At 42.0% G+C, this 21,138-nt stretch overlaps 2 protein-coding genes and 1 pseudogene across 2 annotated transcripts in view; 1 reads left to right on the forward strand and 2 right to left on the reverse strand.

The window, feature by feature from the left end:
- LOC136388562 (secretoglobin family 1D member 2-like) overlaps window positions 1-21,138 on the reverse strand; it is a 395,093-nt gene that overhangs the window by 251,474 nt on the left and 122,481 nt on the right. The window lies entirely within an intron of this gene.
- On the reverse strand, window positions 291-3,515 carry LOC136388557 (secretoglobin family 1D member-like). Its single transcript, XM_066360379.1, has 3 exons — window positions 3,422-3,515; window positions 1,560-1,750; window positions 291-426 (listed from the first exon to the last, which is right to left on the reverse strand). Exons 1-3 carry the CDS (start codon window positions 3,474-3,476, stop codon window positions 397-399), a joined length of 276 nt encoding a protein of 91 aa, XP_066216476.1. The 5' UTR covers window positions 3,477-3,515; the 3' UTR covers window positions 291-396.
- Window positions 18,250-18,354, forward strand: LOC136390059 (U2 spliceosomal RNA; annotated as a pseudogene).

Raw genomic sequence — 21,138 nt, forward strand, 5'->3', positions numbered from 1 at the left:
TGTACCTGCCGTCAGACTGCGCTCTCCGCAGTCCGCGCCCTGGAACAGGCCTTCTCATGCTTTTACCCTCAACTGCCCCACACTTGGGGCCACGTGACCAGGCAGTCTGTGGGGTTACACAGGAAGGCACCTGAGCCCGTGTTCCTGCTGGGACCCCTGCACTCAGGTCGCCATGATCCCTGGACGCTGGTCTCCCTACTTTACTCCTGAAACCACACACAGACCGCTTCATGATGAAACCACCCAACTCAAGCCAGAGACTGTTGGATAAAACAAGACAGGCAGCAAAGTGCAAGAAAGAAATTTATTGAAGCAAGACGTTGAAACCTTCACATTGTCCTGGAAAGATCATGTCATCGTTGAACATCAGGGACCTCGCACGGAAGATTTTTACATCTATCTGTTACATTCGTTTAATACTCTAGTCTGAAATAGAGAAAAGATAAAGGGACATAAGTCATGCTGCCGTGGAGATGACATGTTAACACAGACTATAGTTCACAACCCAGATGTGGAAGAAACTGCAACCAGCAAAGGGAAGTGGAGGCACCAGGCAGGTAGCCGTGCGTGTGGGGAATTCAATAGTCCTGGTCCAGTCTGCACAGACCGTGCGAGTCAGGAAAGAACCATGTCCACACCCCGCAGATAAACCCTGCGTGTCCCCAGAGAAGGGCGCAGGTCTCTAGTGGAGCGAGGAGGAGGCTCAGGAGTTGGGCAGAGCAGCCCGGTGTCCTTTCTCTGAGTCACAAGACGAGGACTCCACTTGTCATTAACAGGGACACAGGACTGAGGGACCAGGATGGGGTGGGAGGGGACGTGGGCTGTTCTGCCCGGAGATGTCCCACCTCCAGGGATGGACATTCCCCACATGGCACATGGACTTCCCCCACTGAGAATCCAGCTAGTGAGGACATTTCTCTGAAACCTGACTTAATTCCAGGGTAGACGTGCTGAGAGACACCTTTACATCTGTGTGATCTCTGCATGAGGACATGATTGAAGTGTTTCAGCTCCACACGGGGCTGCAGAGGACACAGGGAGGGCCGTGGCCCCCGGGCCGGGTAACGTGGGGTGAGGTACAGGGGAGGCCTCGGCTCTGTGACAGTTGGCAGAGCCCCCAGCAGCCGCCCCACCATCCTGACAGAGGGCGGGGCCGGCTCTCTCCCTCTCGCTGTGTCCCCTTCTCCCTCCCAGTCCTCCTGTGAGAGTCCCAGGGACTGTGCCACTGGGTGAGGGGCCCGTCCTGCTGGGGGCTAGAGAGTCTCTGGCCCTGTCCCATCACACCCTGTGGCCCTGGCTATTCCTCCGCTCAGGACACTGTGGGGAACCTGGTGCCCAGGGAGGTGACCTGAGAAGGACGAACATGCCCAGCACTGTGTGCAGCCTTAGTCCAGCTCAGCAGGTGTCACGTTCACGGAGCTGGTGTGCACGGGCCACTCGATCAGAGGTGAGCAGAGAGGTTGCGGAATTCACACCCTGTATCCCCGAGCAGCACCCTGACCGCCCTTCTGGCTGCGCTGCTGAGTGGCAGCCTCTATGACAATGAAGATAGAAATTACCAAAGCGCCGAGAACCCTCAGTCTGTTCCAAAGTGAGATCTTATCTATGCATTCCTTCACTGTCAACTTGGCCTCAACAGCTTCTGCAGGGGCATTGTATTTCTGAAGACTGCTTTTGTAGATGAAGGTGGGGATAAAAAACAGTCCTGCTACGTCGGCAACAACATTTGGACAGACGTCTCCTGCATTTGCTGGAGCAGAAGGAAAAAAAATAACAAGTCATGTAAAAAAACTCACATTTTCCCTGTGGTGCTGGATCTTGGAACCAGACAGAAACTCCTGGGAGTCTATGGTCACATTCCTTAATAGTGCCCAGAACAATGCAATATCCTGGAAGTAAAGACTCGCTCAAGATCCAGAGCAAGCCGCAGAGCTCTGTCTGGAAAGCTGGTTGACCGACCCCTAGTTCAGGTTTATCCTTTGTGAATTACACCCGCCAGTTTCCAAGACTCTCTTGCTTTACTGAAATCCAACTTTCTAGATTTCAAAAATTAAGTTTTGCGTGCCAATACAGTGACACCTTCTTTAGTCCGGATATGAAAAGAAAGGAGGTGTTAGTAATGAGTCTCTCAAGTGAATGGGAGTCAAAACTTACCAGAGGTAAAGAAAGGAGACTAAATCTGGAGAGGAGTGAGGAAATCTAGTAATGTTAGAAGATGCTCTTTTGAGACTAAATTAGGCTATAGGATTATGTCATTGGATGAAGACTGCCAAAAAGATTCTGAGAAAAAGACTCTATGAGTTTCACACATCTGGAATTATGCATATGTCATGATGGCTCTTGTGATCTGCACTGATGTACGGAATTCTTAGAGAAGGTGGGAGGTGGGAACTGGGGCTTACTACCAACCCCATTGGGATTGTGCTGAGACCTTAAGTGACGACTTTCTATGGTCTAGCTCCTCCACCCCTCCCCCAAGCCTTTGTCACCACCTGCTGCCCAGAATGTGCCCTACCAGGCTGTGATCGGAACAGACCAGACAACAGCTATGTGGAGTTGGTGAGAACGTCAGATTGGAGGCCACATGGGGAAACAGCAGGAGGATCAGAAAGGCAGATGAAAGAGAACGACTCAAAAGGACTTGGGCCAGTGCCAAGGAAGTGAAGTCACACCAAAGTATTGCTGAATAAATGCTCAGAATGAGCCCAGAAATGTAGCAGTTTCCACCTTAAAGATGGCACTGGGGTCTCAAATCCTGGCCAGATGCCTAGAGAACAAGCACAATGTGTTGACTGGCTGAGAGCTGCTGGTTCTCAGAGCCCACGGGAAGATTGATCATTTGGAGACTCAGACAACACTGGCTCTTCCTGAACTGAGAACTCCGCTACAGCCCTTCCCGCCTGCACATCGTATGAGTCTGAATCCAGGAGTTCACAGGCCGTGGACTCAACCGGCACCTAAAAGACCCTGGAAAGCAGAACGTCAGATGGGACCTGGAGCTGCCCTCTGACACCCGGCATCTCCCTGCTCTGTCAGAGCCACTCTGGGTGGCAGTTGTGAAAAGCAAGGACAAGAGGAGACTTGGAGAGATTAAGCATTTGTTCAAGGTCACAGCGCTGCTGAGTGGCAGAGTCATGACTCACAACCAGGTTTCATTACATCATGCTGTTCTGACACGTAGACCACAGACAGGGATGAGGCTTCCAATGGAGAACCCTTAAAATGAGCCTGCCGTGATGTCTGAGAAAGTTCCAGATCATTAGGAATTGATGCAATGAGCCCTAACGGCTGGGGACTAGTCCACTAGTGGTGGGGAAGATGTGGTTTCTGATCTACTCATGCCCTGCCCTTAATAAGTCACCTACTTTAGAGAAGGTTACTTACCGGAGCTACTTGTACTTTAATTACAAATGATACTCACCCTCATAGCAGCAAAAGGCCAGAGTGACCAGCAGGACAGACAGGACTGGCTTCATGGTGGACTTCGCTTTGCATTCAGCTTCAGAAAACACTGAGCAATTAGGAGCTGGACTCAGCGGCCTGCAGAGCCCGGAGTTATTTATACCTAGTGAGCCTCGCTGGTCCTGCCCACAAAGGATGTGGCAAGTCACCAGGCTGTGGCAGCTTCCTGCCCTAACATCCACTCTGAGGAATGAAGCCATACTTGAATGTTACAGACTCAAGGGACTTGCTCAACGATCGGCATTGCTGGCACTGTGACATCTCCTTTGCAGCAACACCAAGGTTGGGGATAGAAATGTATACTCAGTGATTGACGGGAAGCCGCCTGGGATTTGGCTCCTTAATTCCAGGCCGTCTCTGCTTTGCTGATCTCTGTCAGCCTGGTTCTGGGCACAGAGACGAGGGTCAGCAAGTACCCCTGAGTGTGCAGGACTATGAATTAACAATCTACTCAGGTGGGTTAGGGAGCATCTTTAGTGTGAGATGATGCCTGCTGTGCCAGGGCTCCTTTGGCAGTGGAGGGAGAAAGGTCAGTGGGCTGGAGACAATTGTGAAGAAATCAGAGGTGTTTGGTTCCCGAGAGAAACCTGTTACAAGAGGAAGATTATGACCCCATTCCTAACTTCTACTTAATCTAACGTATTGAGACTATCAAGTGACATTTTATATCAAATCAAAGAAAGTTCCTCCTCTTATCTATTGTTTAAAAAATATCGAGAGATTTCAAATCAATTCCAATGCTAGACTGTCCTAATTGATGGACCCACTAGTCGGTTAGGGGGATCCCACATTCTGAGTCCTAACGATCCCAGAAGTACAAGTGCCCACAGGGCCCGTCCTCTGCCTGTCCCCAGCCATGATCAGATGCTCCATGGAAACACGGGGGAGGCATGGCCAGTTCTGAGGAAGACATTAAGATGCAATGGGTCACAGAGGAGCATTCTGGGAGCCACTCAGGAAGGGGACAATTGTGACAGTAGGAAAAGTTAGGATAAGGGGTCCTGAGGGAACAGCCTGGGTAAAGACAAGACACCATCAGCCAGGAGGCCTGTAGGGACAGGAGCCCATGTTACCCTGAAACACAGGAGTGCCTGGTGGAGGAGGGGAGCTTTGTGACTGGGGAGGCAGGACAGGCCGAGTCAGGAGGGTCCCCATTCTTCTCTGGGAGCCCTGGGGGCGGGCAGGTGGGTCGATGAGACCCCGGTAAACACTGTGCCCTCGGGCTTTCCTGCTCTGTTTCAGATTTCAGGTCAATGAAACACGGGCTTTTTAAATTATTTATTTCCAAAAATTAGTAAAAATTATTAAATAAGAAAATATTACAAATGTTGGCAAGGATATATTTTGTGCAGATGTAATTGGTACAACCAATAAAGAAAGGGCCTGGAGTTGCTAAAAAAATAATAATAGAATTACAAAGTGATGGGTCAAGTTCAGCTCTGAGTACACGTGCTGGGTCTCAAACACTTACTTGCACACCCATTTATCGCAGCACAATTCACAATGGCCAAGAGCTCGAAGCAGCCCAGGTGTCCATGGACGGATGAGTGGATAAACAGAGTCAGAGCACACAGATAATTTGATATTGCCCTTATCCCCACTGTAAGGCAGGAAATCCCTCACATGCTGCATCGGGGTGAACGTGGTGGACAGTACACTGCATGACATAAGCCAGTCACAAGAAGACAGTAATGTGGGATTCCTACTCATGAGGTTTCTAGAGCAGTCAGATTCATAGAAACAGAAGATAGAAGGGTGGTTCCAAGGGGCCTGGTGATGAGGGAACAATTTTCAGTAAGATAATGTCATCAAGGTAACTGTGAACTGATTAGAGCTGCAAACAACCATCATTGTCGGGAGCCGATCAGCGACTGCTGGCTGACAAGGTCACAGCAGAGAAGATCCACAACTGCTGGCTGACAAGGTCACAGCAGAGAAGATCCACAACTGCTGGCTGACAAGGTCACAGCAGGAGAAGATCCACAACTGCTGATTGACAAAGTCACAGCAGAGAAGACCAATGGCTGCTGGTTGACAAAGTCACCACAGAGGAAAGACACAATGATACTTCCCCCTTTGACCTTTTGAATTAATCTGGCCTTATTTCCCCCCTTTCTGGGTGTATGCTATCATTTATAGCACAGGGATAATAGTACCATGCTTTCCCTGTAGATTCATAGTGATTTCTTTGGAAATGAGACAGAGGGTGTGAGTTCCACAGAAAAGCCTGTAAGCCCCTTGAACTGGGCTCACAGACATAAGAGGCTGGCTATGACATCCCTCGTAAAGGGTTAAGTTTGTAGGAGAATTTCTTCTTATAAATCATGTTAGAAAAAATAGATTGTGACTTATGAATAGGTAGGAAACAGTAACTATACACAGAGCACCTTTCAGCCTTCACTTAATTCATTACTTTACCTCCCTAGCCTTTTCATGTGGTAGAGTAGAGAAACTTTCCTTTCTTCTTGCATACCTGACCTGCAGGTGGTGGAACACTCTGAGAAGAATAAAGTTAGAACTTAACTAGTGTATGAATATAGTAGATAAATAAAATTTGACTACACAATAGGATCTTAGGTAAGGTAGAGTTATTAATCAGTACTGACCTTTTAGAAGTTTGTACCAATACTGTTATTGCTGTTCAAGTTATTGTATAACTGTACTTTGAATGACTTACCATCTGATTTATAGCTTATAGAAATGAATTAATTGTTGCCTAGAAATATGTAACCATAGTGAAACAAAAACAATGATTAATCAATGTATTCAGAATATCATGTGATTGTAACTTAGTGAGTGTGTATAAAAATAAAGCTAGACCAGCCATTGGCAGAGATGCCTGGCAGTAAATGCTAACGAGAGAATAAAGAGAAAGAAAAGAATTCGGCTCTCTCACTCGATTCGTGCTGACGCCGTCTCTTCCTGTGGGACCCCGGGATTCCCCCCGGGGCTAGACCCCGACACATCATCACCCTGCATATGGGACTATGGGAGGCAAAGCTCTGTAGATAATAACAGCAGTAATTAATAGAATAGTAATGATTTTGAATGCTAAGTATGGTCAGATAATGTGCAAAAATAATTTAGCGTATTTGAGCATTGCTACTAATCAATAAGCTATTACACTTCCCATCTTAACTGTTGAGCGTACTAACTTTCAGAAAGTAGGAGACTTGCTCAAACTGGCAGAGTGGGGAGGCCGCTAGGTCGCGCTCAGGCACTGATGTGCAGGATAAAGTACCCAGTGCTACCCAGTCGGGGTGTCTGCTACTGGGGACGGGTCACATGCAGACGAGGTGGTGACAGTGAAGTCCCAGCTCAGCTGCTCGCAGCTCAGGTTCTGCCTCAGTCGAACTCTCTAGTTGATGCTCATTCTAGTTCCTTCATCTGTCTGTTCAACTCTTTTATCTTCTTCTCCTTTTCAATTAGATCACTGACTGACAGCAGTGAGCGCTGCCCAGGCCGCGAGCACAGACTCTTCTTCACTGCTGGTGGAATGCAGAGGGTGCAGCCCCTTTGGGGACGGCTTGGCTGTTCCCTGAGAACAAACGTCTTCGTACCCCACAGCCCAGCACCTGCACTTTCTGAGAGCAAAGGTCCCACCCGGCGTGTGAGGCCAAGCTGGGGAAGGCTGTGCGCGTCTGGAAATCAGGGCACATGGGATGTCTGGGTACTTTCTGCTCAACATTGCTGTGAACTTAAAACTGCTTTGAAAATAAAGACTAATAAAAAAAAGAGATGGCAAACATTTTGTTGAAAACATTCTCTTCAAACAAGAGGGAACGTCAAATATAAAATCAATCAATGAATTTATCATGATACAGATATAGTCAATCTACTGTCAGAGAAATCTTAGATAATCTACTGAGAAAAACTGTCAGAACAGATGAAAGTTCACGATATAACTGAACACAGGATCAGCGGAGAACACCCACCCGTCCTTGCCTGTAACCCTGCACCACTGCTTGGCGGACAGAAACCGTGACACCGTGGCAACCGGAACTCTAGCAGCAACAGAAGTGTACTGAAGGTCACACACTTACTGAAACATGCACACCTTGAAGGACAAAATCATAAAACTTACTCACAGATAGAACAAGGGATCTAGAAACACCAAGGCTCACACCTCGTTCCTGAAGAAACAGTAGAAAAGGTGAGGAAGTTATGTATTCTCAGATATTCTGCAGTTTCAATCCCTCCCCTTCAGAATCCCAACCGGGCAGTTTTACACTTTGTATTGAACTGTGAACTGCTGTTTGGTTCTTTCAAATTTATAACGTTACCTTATTGAGTTGTTAAGAAGAGTCCAATTTTAGGACCAGACTACCTGGATTAAAGCTGAGCTCTGGACCTTTCTACCTGTAGAGTCTTCAAAAACGTGTGACTCTCTCTGCCTGAATTTCATCATCTGTAAACAAGGGTGATATCATGGATTCTGTGTTAGGATAAATATATTAATTTAGGGAAATGCTCAGCACCATATCTGGCAGTAAATGTCAGCTATTAAAATTATGCAACAATATGAAACTATAAGTCATAAGTCAAACAGATAAATCACCTTATCCTTAAGGGCAAATATCAGACTGAATCTCACCTACTCTGCCAGGGAGGGAACTGTTTACCTGGGAGCTAACACCGCCTGCTTCTGAATTGCTCTGGTTCCATCGGGGCTTCTCTTAGGTAAAATAAATTCATTGCCTTCCAGTCACTTAATTTACTGATTTATGATTACATTGATGTGACTTTTCTTGGGACTTTATTATGCTAACCTCTGGATATTGGAACTCAGAGTCCATGAAGTTAGTGGGTAAGGATAGATATTCTCCATCCCAAAACACAGGGTCTCTGAACTCCTGTTCTCAGCAGGATGCACTGCTGACACGTGTCTTTTGGCTGCTGATGAAATCCCAAGGCTCCTCTAGCTCAGTCTCTAACTGGTCAGCAGGTATGTGGCGATGGATGAGAGGGGAGAAAGCAGAAGAATGCAGGAGAGGGGTCCTGCAATGTCTGTGATCTTATGCTCAAGTCAGTGACCTCTGGGTTTCGTAATGAGGCAGGAAGTGTTGACTGAGACAAATCATAACTGTAGACCCTTTTTCAGTTCCCTGAAACAAACTTGCAGCACCAGCAAGAAGAATGGGATATGTGAATAGTTAAGGACCAACAGGTTAACCTCCTCTCCTACCCTCTCTCCTCACCTCCCACCCCCGGAGACACAAAAGTCATGTAAGTCTGCAGATGAAGAAATCAAAGATCAGGCACTTGTCACACGAAAACTAAAGCTGTAAAGGGATATTAGACTCAGAAAAAACTAATTTGGGGGAGTTTGTGCTTTGGTGCTACTAACCCCATGTGTGTGCCGGCTACTAATAAATTGTTCTTCCTCTATCTACTTGTCTGGGTGTCTGTTATCCTCCCCTTGTGACCATTTCCTGCTACATGGACACATTTCAGGCCTCACCTCTGGGTCGTGATGACCTCGTATATAGTTTCACAATTTCTGTCTTCTGGTGACACTTGTTGTCATTCCCTGTGGTGACCAACTTTTTTACAATGAAAAGGAGAACAAAAATAATTGAAGAAAATAATATCATAAATAAAAGAAACATTTTATTCATTGCAACAATAATATACTATAATATGATAAATGCATAATAAAAACATTTCTAATATTTTATTCTGTTATTATGCTTACATGCCTATTAATTTTTAATAATAATTGTAAGAAAAAAGTACTCATTTAATAAAACTAAATATCAAACAAAACCACCATTTGGAGTGATATTCATGTGTATTTATTATCTAATTTAAAGTCTGTTTTATGCAACTATTTAATCAAAATGCATTATTAATAGATATAATTTGTGTTAGACTTTCACTTTAAAACTCAAATTTCAGGAAAATACTTGTATATAAAATTTTACATATTTGGAAATTATTAAATAATGAATTAATAAAACATGATTTGTGCTTACCTGCCTAGAATTGATATTTCACTGAAAAAGAAATAATTGTGAGTCTACAATGTTGTATGTGCCGTATTGTGTTTCCATAAGAAGTACTCAAAGCCACTAGCACCTTGGTATAGCACAGGCTTTCTCAAGGTCTCCTGTGCAGAGCACATGTGTCTCGTAATCTCATCTTGCCGCACGGTACTGATCATTCAGGAATTTTCATGTCAAATACAAATACATCACATCACACGCAAAGGATCAACTATGCATCGATCAAATACGGACATTTACAGATTGGTCTTTGAATATCAAAAATGAGAACATGGGCCCTGGCTGGTTGGCTCAGCGGTAGTGTGTCGGCCTGGCATGCGGGGGACCCGGGTTCGATTCCCTGCCAGGGCACATAGGAGAAGTGCCCATTTGCTTCTCCACCCCCCCTCTCCTTCCTCTCTGTCTCTCTCTTCCCCTCCCACAGACAAGGCTCCACTAGAGCAAAGATGGCCCGGGCGCTGGGGATGGCTCCTTAGCCTCTGCCCCAGGCGCTAGAGTGGCTCTGGTCGCGGCAGAGCGACGCCCCAGAGGGGCAGAGCATCGCCCCCTGGTGGGCAGAGCGTTGCCCCTGGTGGGTGTGCCGGGTGGATCCCGGTCGGGCGCATGCAGGAGTCTGTCCGACTGTCTCTCCCGTTTCCAGCTTCAGAAAAATACAAAAAATACAAAAAAAAAATGAGAACATGTAGGAGGACACTCTTTGAGGGATGACACAACTAACAAAAGAAGGACTGTCCTCCCTAAAGGAGGACGATTGGACACCTTACATTTCCTACCTCCCTGTCACACATCATCTGTCAGATCCTACATAACACTTACTCTGCACATACAACTCTAGCCTCAAAAAAACACAATTAAGCAATATTTTGTGGCACATACATTTTTTTTATGGATACTATTTATTGGCGTCCTTGCTTAAACAACATAAAAAAAGGACCTAATTTAGCCATATCTAATAAGTCACTAAAAATGATTTGGGTCATTTCTCACCCTTAGGTTAAGATTAGGTGTAAAAACAATTTGGAATAATTGATCACAATGACATTTTTGGCCAATACTCTAAAGAAATACTTTTAATCAATTGACATCAGTATCATGAACTTATCCTTTCTGCATCTGCACATTCATGTGACAACTGTTTTCAGAATTTAAATGTCTAAAAATGAAACCTCATTTTAATAAAAAAAAAAATACTATCCATGGATAGATTGAATCAGAATCAGTCCTCATTCAACTCATTAAGAGATATGTTCATCACAACATCTTACTACATACATTGAAAAAGCATGAGATTTCAAAATATGTGTTTGAGAGTGACGTCAGAGTAATAGTGCCATGAAGGGTGCTCCCGATCTCTCCCCTTGAAATGTCAACACATTCAACAACTAAACACAGAGAAAAAATCTCTGGAGTACCTGAAATATACACACACCAGACAAAGGTAAAATTGGGTAAAAATGTGGCTGAATATATAATCCACTCTGAAGGAAATAAGATCGAGAATGGGGCATTTTGCTTTCATCACTGATTTGAGGAAGGGGCACTTTTGTTTGGTTTCGAGGGAAGTGGAGAGACTGAGATAGAGGGGAAGGAGCTGAGTTAGGGTAGGTGCTCAAACTAAAGAAAGAACACACCAGCTCTGCCTGAAATCATGGACACTGGGCACGCATGGGCAGTAGGCTCCACCTAAAATTACCAGTGGAGGGTGCCCACGTGGGCCATGGCCAGCATCTTTGAGCATTCCTGGATTCACCATCACTGCATTGTGCGAGTGGCTCTACCTAGCATCACTGTCACTGGGCACACAGGCCGGAGTGCTTAGTCTGAGATTATCAGCACTAGGCACCATTGTGGGCCATTGCCAGCATCCTTGAAGATTCCTGGCTCCACAATCATCAGCATGGGGCATGTGCATGGGTCAAAAGCTTTCGCCTGAGGCTGCCCGTGCTGGGTGCCTCTGTGGACTGATACCAGCGTCTCTGTGCATTCCCGGCTCTAAGATCACAAGCGCTGGGGGCCTGAGTCGGCAGATGCAGGCATCCTTGTGCATTGCTGGAGTTGTAGGAACTGGACACACACAGGGCTGACTGTGAGCTACCAAACAGTATAAGAGAAAGAAACACGTGGAGATTAGATGCGCGATGCATTGAGGCATGCTAGACCTGCCTGCCGGCACATAGAATATTGCCTATGGTAGCAGAAAGGCACTTGTTCAGCGATCTGCACCCTACCCTGCTTGTTTTTGTTAGTGACTCTCAATGATGCCTAGAATTGTGCTTTGAACGGTACTGGAGGAAGGACCTGGCTGCACATAGACACTCTTGCTCTGCAGACAGTGGCTGAGGCAGACCACACAGCTAAGTTTCCAGGCTGCTAGCTCTGGTGTAAGAGACATGGGGAACGGCACCTGGAAAACTGAGACTGCCATTGCTAGAGTAATAAAATTGCAAAGCCCTAACAAGCCCTACCTACAAAAGAGACTGAGACTCAGCCTACGTCATTGCCCCAGGGAAACATCAGCAGATTTCTGCCCAAAAGCCCCACAGAAAAAAAAAAAAAAAACTCGTAGTATAGTGCCACCTTCCCAAAAAAAGAAGTTACTTCTCAAAACCGGGAAAAAATTACATTTTTATAAGGCTTTTTGTCATTTTGGTCATTTTCTTCTCCTTTCCTTTTTCTTTTCTCTTTTTCCTTTTTTTTCTTTTCATTTTGAACTTTATTATCCATAGTTGTTATATTTTTCATTCTTGTTTTTTTGTGAGGGTTTCATTTCAGAAATATTTTTTGTTTGTTTATTTGGGAGATTATTTGGGTGTTCTTTTTTTGTTGTTCCATTTTTTCTCTTTCTTCTCACTTCCCACTTCTTCTCCTTTCTCTTTTTTTTCTCTCATCAAATCATTCCTTACTATCAAATTATTATATTTTGTACTCGTATTTTTTGTGTGCATTCAGCTTTTCTTTACTTCATTTTTCCTCTTTTTAGTCATTTTTCCTCAGTTCCTGTTCCGTGTTCTCTGTAGTTTCTGTTCCACTTATCATTACAAAATTTTCATTTTATCACTGTATATTTTCCCTTTTTATTTTATTTTTAATTATCTCCTATAAGTGTTATTAACAATACCACTTTCAAATGCCACTAAGAAAAAAGAAATCAAATATTATGGATACAAAGATAGAGAGGTAGTTCAGATAGATGATGAAAAATCTCTAGAAAAAAATTTCAATTACATGACAAACTTAGAGTAAAATGACAGGGAATTTAAAATTGAACTCCTAAAAATACTCAATAAAATATAAGAACACTCTGAAATGCAATTTAGAGAGCTCAAAAAACAATGTAATGATCTAAAAGAATACATTAACAAGAAAATTGAAACTAAAAACTATCTCAAACAGAGATGAAAAACTTAATACATGAACTAAGAACAAGGGAACAAGCTTAGCTAGTAGAACAGACCAGATAGAGGAGAGTATTAGTGGCACAGAAGACAGGAAACTACAGATACTACAGAGAGAAGAGGAGAGAGACTCACAAATTTTTTTTAAAAAAATGGAAAGCCATACAAGAATTGTCTGACTCTATCAGAAATAGCAACATAAGAATAATGGGTATATCAGAAAGACTAGAGAGAGAAAAAGAATGGAGAACATATTCAAACAAATAATTGATGAGAACTTCCCAAGCCTGTGAAACAAATTAGAGCCTTGAATTCAAAAAGCAAACAGAACACTGAGTTACCTTAACCCAAACAAAACTACTCCAAGGCACATCGTAATGAAATTTTCACAAATCAATGACTAAGAAAAATTACTCACAGCAGCCAGGAAAAGAAGAGTACAACATATATAGGATGGCCCATTAGGCTATCATCAGATTTCTCAGCAGAAACTCTAAAAGCCAGAAGAGAGTAGACCCCAATATTCAAAGTACTGAAAGATAGGAACTTCCAGCCAAGAATACTATATTCATCAAAACTATCCTTTAAATATGAAAGGATAAAATAAAAACATTCACAGATATAAAGAACATGAGGGAATTTATCACCAGGAAACACTCACTTCAGAAAATACTAAAGGGGGTTATCCGACCAGATACAAAGAACAAAACAAAACAAAGTCACAAGTAAAACCTTTAATAAGATCACAGTAAAAACAAGAATAATCTGTGACAATAAAAAGAAAAAAGGGGAGAAGGCAACAATTAGCAGTAGCAAAGGAGGATGGAGTCCAAAAGCACTCATGAGAAAATGGACTGCAATGAATATGATATATATCATTTTAATTGCCTAATGGTAAACACCCCTGAAAATACCACTACTGAAATACATGGCTTAAAAACCAAACAAAAGCAAATGACAGAAGAACAAAAAAGAAGAATCAAACAAAAAACAGAGCTATCAGAAAGCAATATATAAAATGACAATAAGAAACCCTGAAGTGTCAATAATTACATTAAATGTAAATGGACTGAACTCACCAATAAAAAGATAGAGTAGCAGAGTGGATCAAAAAAAAAAATTCAACTGTATGCTGCCTTCAAGAAACACATCTAAGCTATAAGGATAAAAACAGATTCAAAGTGTATGGTTGGAAAACGATTCTCCAAGCAAACAATATCCAAAGAAAAGTAGGTATAGCTATATTCATATCTAACAGTGCTGAATATAAGACAAAAAGGTAATCAGAGACAAAGATGATCATTTCATAATGATAAAGGGGAAATTGAATCAAAAAGACATAACACTTCTTAACATATATGAACCAAACCAAGAAGCACCAAAGTATATAAGACATCTAACTGATGTAAAAATAAAAACTGACAAAAATACAATCATACTTGGAGACCTCAATACACCACTGACACCTCTAGATCATTCATCCAAACAGAAAATCAATAAAGAAATATTGGCCTTAAACAAAACAGAAAAATTGGATATGATAGACATCTACAGGACACTTCATCCCAAAACGCTGGAGTATACATTTTTCTTCAGTGTACATGGAACATTCTCAAGAATTGACCATGTGTTGGGCCAAAAAATTAACATTAACTATTTCAGAAAAATTGAAATTATATGGAGCAAATTCTCTGACCTTAAACTTTGAAACTAGAACTCAACTTCAAAAAAGAAGTAAACAAACCCACAAAAATATTGAAATTAAATACTATGCTTTGAAAAAATGAGTGGGTCAAAAACCAAATAAAAGCAGAGATCAAAAGATATATACAGACAAATGAAAATGACAACACAATATATCAGAATCTCTGGGATACAGCAAAAGAAGTAATAAGAGGTAAGTTTGTATCACTACAGACTTATATGTACAAACCAAAAAAAAGCCCAAGTAAACAACTTAACATCACATCTTAAGGAACTAGAAAAAAAAAGAACAAAGGCAACCCAAAACCAACAGAAAAAAAAATAATAATAAAAATCAGAGCAGAAATAAATGAAATAGAAAAAAGAAAAACTATAGAAAAAATCAATAAAAAAGGAGCTGGATCTTTGAAAAAATCAACAAAAAAGACAAACCCTTGGCAAGACTCACTAAGGAAAAAAGAGAAAGGACTCATATAAACAAAATCCAAAATGAAAGAGGAGAAATCTCCACAGATATCATAGATATACAAAAAATTATCATAGAATACTATAAAAAATTATATGCCACCAAATTTAACAATCTAGAAGAAATGGATAAATTCCTAGAACAATACAATTTTCCTAGACTGAATCATGAAGAAGTAGAAAGCCTAAACAGATCCATAAGCGAGGAGGTAATAGAAATAACTATCAAAAACCTCAAAAAAATAAGTCCAGGGCCAGACGGCTATAGTAGTGAATTCTATCAAACATTCAAAGAAGATTTGGTTCTTATTCTACTTAAATCTTCCAAAAAATTGGAGAAGAAACAATAGTTCCAAACACATTTTTTTTCTGTATTTTTCTGAAGCCGGAAACGGGGAGAGACAGTCAGACAGAATCCCACATGCGCCCGACCGGGATCCACCCGGCACGCCCACCAGGGAGTGACGCTCTGCCCACCAGGGGGCGATGCTCTGCCCCTCTGGGGCATCTCTCTGTTGCGACCAGAGCCACTCTAGCGCCTGGGGCAGAGGCCGAGGAGCCATCCCCAGCGCCCGGGCCATCTTTGCTCCAGTGGAGCCTTGGCTGTGGGAGGGGAAGAGAGAGACAGAGAGGAAGGAGAGGGGGAGGGGTGTAGAAGCAGATGGGTGCTTCTCCTGTGTGCCCTGGCCGGGAATCGAACCTGGGACTTCTGCACGCCAGGTCAACGCTCTACCACTGAGCCAACTGGCCAGGGCCCCAAACACATTTTATAAGGCCAACATAACCCTCATACCAAAACCTGGCAAAGACAACACACACAAAAAGAAAACTACAGAGAAATATCTCTGATGAATACAGATGCAAAAATCTTAAAAAAAAAAAAAAAATACTAGCAAGTCAAATAAACATTAAAAAAATAATTCACCATAATCAAGTGAAATTTATCCCAGAATAACAAGGATGGTTCTGCATACCTAAAAAACAATTAACAATACACAAAACAAAGAACAAAAGCCATAGGATCCTGTCAATACATGCAGAAAAAGCATTTGATAAAACCATTTTATCTTTAAAATACTCAACAAAATAGGTATACAAAAAAAATATCTCAACATAATAAAGGCCATTTATGACACACAATCAGCTAACATCATATTAAATGGCGGTTGGTGAACAACTAGGGTGTTGCAACAAGGAACTGATGATTGATGTTTCTCATTTCTCTTTGTTCCTTTCAGTCTGTCCCTATCCGTCCCTCTCTCTGACTCTCTCTTTCTCTGTCCCCATAAAAAAAAAAAAGACGCAATAAAATGGAAAAATATTTTCTATTCTTAGATAGGAAGAATAAAAATAGTTAAAACGACCATATTCCCAAAGCAATATATAAATTTAATGCTATTTCCATCAAAATTCCAATGTCATTTTTAAAAGAAATGAAACAAAAAAATCATCACGTTTATATGAAACCATAAAAACCCCTAAAGGTAAAAAAAAAAAAAAAAAAAAAAAAAACCTGAGTAGCCAAAGTAATCCTAAGGGGAAAAGAAAAAATGAAGCTGAGGGCATTACAATAACTGACTTCAAATTATGCTACAGAGCCATGATAATCAAAACAGCATGGTATTGGAAGAAAAATAGACACTCAGACCAATGGAACAGAATAGAGAGTCCAGAAATAAAACCACATATATATGGTCAAATCATCTTTGAAAAAGAAGGCAAAAACATACAATGGAGAAAAGAAAGCCTCTTCAGTAAATGGTGCTGGGAATACTGGAAAGCCACATGCAAAAGAATGAAACTCGAATACAGTTTGTGTCCTTTCACAAAATTAATTCAAAATGGATCAAAGACTGCAATGTAAGATCTGAAACAATAAATTACATAGAAAAAAACATAGGTACTAAACTCATGGACCTTGGCCATAAAGAGCATTTTATGAATTTGACTCCAAAGGCAAGGAAAGTGAAGGCAAAGATAAATGAATGGGACTACATCAGACTAAGAAGCTTTTGCACAGCAAGAGAAACTGACAACAAAACAAACAGACAGCCAACTAAGGTGAGATGATATTTTCAAACAACAGCTCAGATAAGGGCCTAATATCCAAAATATATAAGAAACTCATAAAACTTTACAACAAACAAACAAACAATCCAATAAAAAATGGGAAGAGATCATGAACAAACACTTATCCCAAGAGGAAATACAAATGGCCAAAAGATATATGAAAAGATGCTTATCTTCACTAGCTATTAGAGAAATGCAAATCAAGACTACAATGAGATACCACCTCACACCTCTTAGATTAGCTTGTATCAACAAGACAGATAATAACAAGTACTGGAGAGGCTGTGGAGAAAAAGGATCCTCATTCACTGTTGCTGGGAATGTAAAGTAGTACAACCATTATGGAAGAAAGTATGGTGGCTCCTCAAAAAATTAAGAATAGAACTACCAAATGACCCAGCAATTCCCTTACTGGGTATATACCACCAAAACTCAAAAATATTGGTATGTAAAGACACATGCAGCCCAATGTTCATTGCAGCATTGTTCACAGTGTCCAAGACATGGAAACAACCAAGAAGCCCTTCATCAGAATATTGAAAAAAGGAGATGTGGTACATATATACTATGAAATACTGCTCAGCCATAAGAAATGATGACATAGGGCCAGATAGATCTTGATAACATTATACTGAGTGAAATAAGTAAATCAGAAAAAAACTAAGAACAGTATGATTCCATACATAGGTGGGACACAAAATTGAGACTCATGGACATAGATAAGAGTGCAGTGGATGCAGGGGGAGGGGAAGGGAGGAGAGGGACATAATGTGGGAGGGGAGGGGCACAAAGAACATCTAATAAAAGGTGACAGAGGACAATTTGACTTTGGGTGATTGGTATACAACATAATCGAATGTCAAAATGATCTGGAGATGTTTTCTCTAAATCTATGTACTCTAGTTGATCAATGTCACCCCGTTAAAATTAATTGTCTATAAAATTATAAAATTTAAAGAGGGTACAGGAAAGAAGAACTGGTACATATATACAATGGAATACTACTCAGCCATAAGAAACGATGACAGTGACATCTATGACAACATGGATGGACCTTGAAAATGTTATACTGAGTGATATAAGTAAATCTAAAAAGCTAACAACTGTGTGATTTCACACATAGGTGGCACATAAAACTGAGACTCATCATCGCTTCTCGGCCTTTTGGCTAAGATCAAGTGTAGTATCTGTTCCTATCAGTTTAATAAAACTGAGACTCATGGACGTAAATAAAAATGAAGTGGTTACCAAAAGAAAGGGGATATGAAGGAGTTAGAGGGGGGATGAGTGGGGTAAAGAGTATAATGAGGGACAAATATAAGGTGACAATAAATGATTTGACTTTGGGAGATGAGGATACAACATAATCAACAGTTCAAATGCTATACAAATGTTTACATAAAACCTATGTACTTATTGATCAATGTAACCATGTTTATTTTCTAAACAAAATTTAAAATTAAAAAAATAAAATAAATAAACTGAACCAAATATATTTGATATTTACCCAAAGCAGCAATATTTCAGCTGGTGCCCAACTCACCATGTCCATCACCTTACAAACTCCATAAGCCATGTTAGTACCTCTTCCCTCACCATTGAGCACTGATGAGTCATGAAATTTATGCCCTGAGCAGTTGTGGGATTCAGCTGGCTATCCCAGGTTCGGTAGAACCAATACCTAATTTTTCGTTGAGTTTGGTGAACCGCTTGGTAAAGTGGCACTTGTAATCAGGGTTCTCTCTAAGGTGGGAACCTGGGCAGCTGCTCAATGTACAAATCACAAATTTACATTCCTTACTGTTTTTTAACATTCGTCTGCACAACAGCATATTCTAAGCGCCCGTAGTAATGTTCATTCTGTCCATAGGTAAAGAAATGGGATTGTACCCGTACAGTGAAAAGATGGTTAAGGAAAAATCACACAGCCGATGATGTTCATTTAAAAGTTAAAAAATTGCAAGTTCTGACTGATGCCAATCAAGAAGCAATACAAAAATATCTTAAATAACCGTTTTATTGGTTTTTGTCAGATATTATTTAATATTTTTTCTTAATTTTTAAAACACTTTCTTATAATCTACTTTTGTGAACTTGTTTTATTATTAAGTAATAAATGCATGAAATAATAAACTATTTTCAGTATATACTTTTTTATACTTAAAATAGTCGTTAGGACAGAGAACCGGTTGTTAAATTATTTGAATCCCACCACTGGCCCTGAGGCATCAGGAACACCTGTGACAAGTGCACTGCTCCTTCCTGCTCCCACAGACACCTGCGCGCAGCCCCTGGATTCCTGACGGGCTCTGACTTCCTCCTGCGGGCTGTGAGCTGCAGAGGGAAGCCTGGGGCAGGGAAAGGCCATGGGGCAGCTGAGAGTGTCTCTCTCTCATACACCAGCTCTTGCCATGTCTTAATTGAGCCCTGTGTAGTATATAGATAAAAAGTAATAATCATAATGGAAAAAAATTAGGAATGCTTCGTTTTTGCATAAATTTCTTATTAGATTCTCATTGTGTGCACTGTCTAACCTGAACATTTCATGATGCTGGTATTCAGTCCAGGCGCCATTGCAGACACGACCTGCAGGTGGAGGACCCTTCTTTCAAGTGCACATGGACTCCTGCACTGTCCCCCATTGGGGGCACTTCATGACCTGCTGTATCACATGCTCTCCCCGCATGGCTGACCCTTCCTCCCAGGAAGGCGAGGAACGTGTTCATCACAATGCATTTTTCTTCAGAAACAATTTTTAACTTCAAACTTGAAAATAACATCAAAGTGACAGAAATGTTGCAATGATCTCTATTAGAAAAAGGCCTGTGAACATTACCCAGACCACCCACTATTGACGTGTTGTGCTTTTGCTCCAGTGTGAGGTCTCTGGGGTATTCTAGTTAAAAAAAACAAACAAAAACCTGAGAACCTCAGCTTGTGAGACAAATCATCCAGCAGATATGCGAAGTTTTACTCATCAAATTATAGCCATGATCCCAGCCCATCCCAGAGCTCCAGAAAGTTCAGACCCAAGTCCAGGGGCAAATTCACTACTAAGTTACAAAAATACAACCTAAAAGTGGCTTAAAACCCTCTCAAAATCACAGTGATCTTGCAAGCTGCATTCAGAGGAGCTTGGGGCTCTGTAGACATAACACTGCCTGGGCCCATGAGATTTCCAGGGGGTGCCCAGTAACTTCCTTCTCCCAGTAGTAGAAGACACTAAGCTCAGGGTCTCTCCTTCCAGCCTAAGACCCTTTGCAGCAGGATCGAGGTCAGCAGGCCCAGGGAGGCTCTGTTACAGTGCATGTGTTCTAAGGGGGAGGAAGTTCCATAAAGAATCCCAAGGAAGAACTGCCTCTAGCAGTGAGGCCCCGTCCTCACAGCTCCTCCTGACCCGCCCACAGTTGGTAGGTGCGCTGGTCCCTGCTTGAGGCACATGCTCCTCCTTGTATGTCAGCCCCTCATGTGAGCAAGAAACTTGAGGACAGCAAGTCACAATGCCACTAATGACCTCCCCAAGGGGAAAGTCTGAGTCCTGTGCACACAGCTGGCATTTACAATGATGAAAATAAGCAGATTTTCTATGCGTTGACCCTAGGGCACAAAGGCATCACACTGTGGCTCCCAGGACAGGCTGAAGGAAGCCTGTGTATTCTGGAGGAACATCCTGGAAAAAGAGGCCAAAAGGCCTCAGGGCTTGTGAGATGGCCCAGGAAACAGACCAGCTAATTCTCACTTCAGGATCCTCAAGATTATTTACTGTTCTTACCTTGATTCCTTGTTCACCAGAAAGTCCTTTCTTCTTAAACAGGCTTTTGTAGTGAAGGGGACAATTAAAGCCTTTTGTTCCATGCTGATATCAGTCCTCCGTAATCACGAACTATCTAGTTGTACAGACACATAGCCTTAGCATCTTCTCCAAATTTCTATCATTTATGACCTACTGTTCTTTCGTGTAAGACATACAACATAAGATCTCACAGGAATATTTCTCTTGTATTTAAATTTGGGGGGGGAGGGAGGAGGACAGGAGC

The sequence above is a fragment of the Saccopteryx leptura genome, chromosome 1 (assembly GCF_036850995.1).
Source record: "Saccopteryx leptura isolate mSacLep1 chromosome 1, mSacLep1_pri_phased_curated, whole genome shotgun sequence".
Classification (NCBI taxonomy): domain Eukaryota; kingdom Metazoa; phylum Chordata; class Mammalia; order Chiroptera; family Emballonuridae; genus Saccopteryx; species Saccopteryx leptura.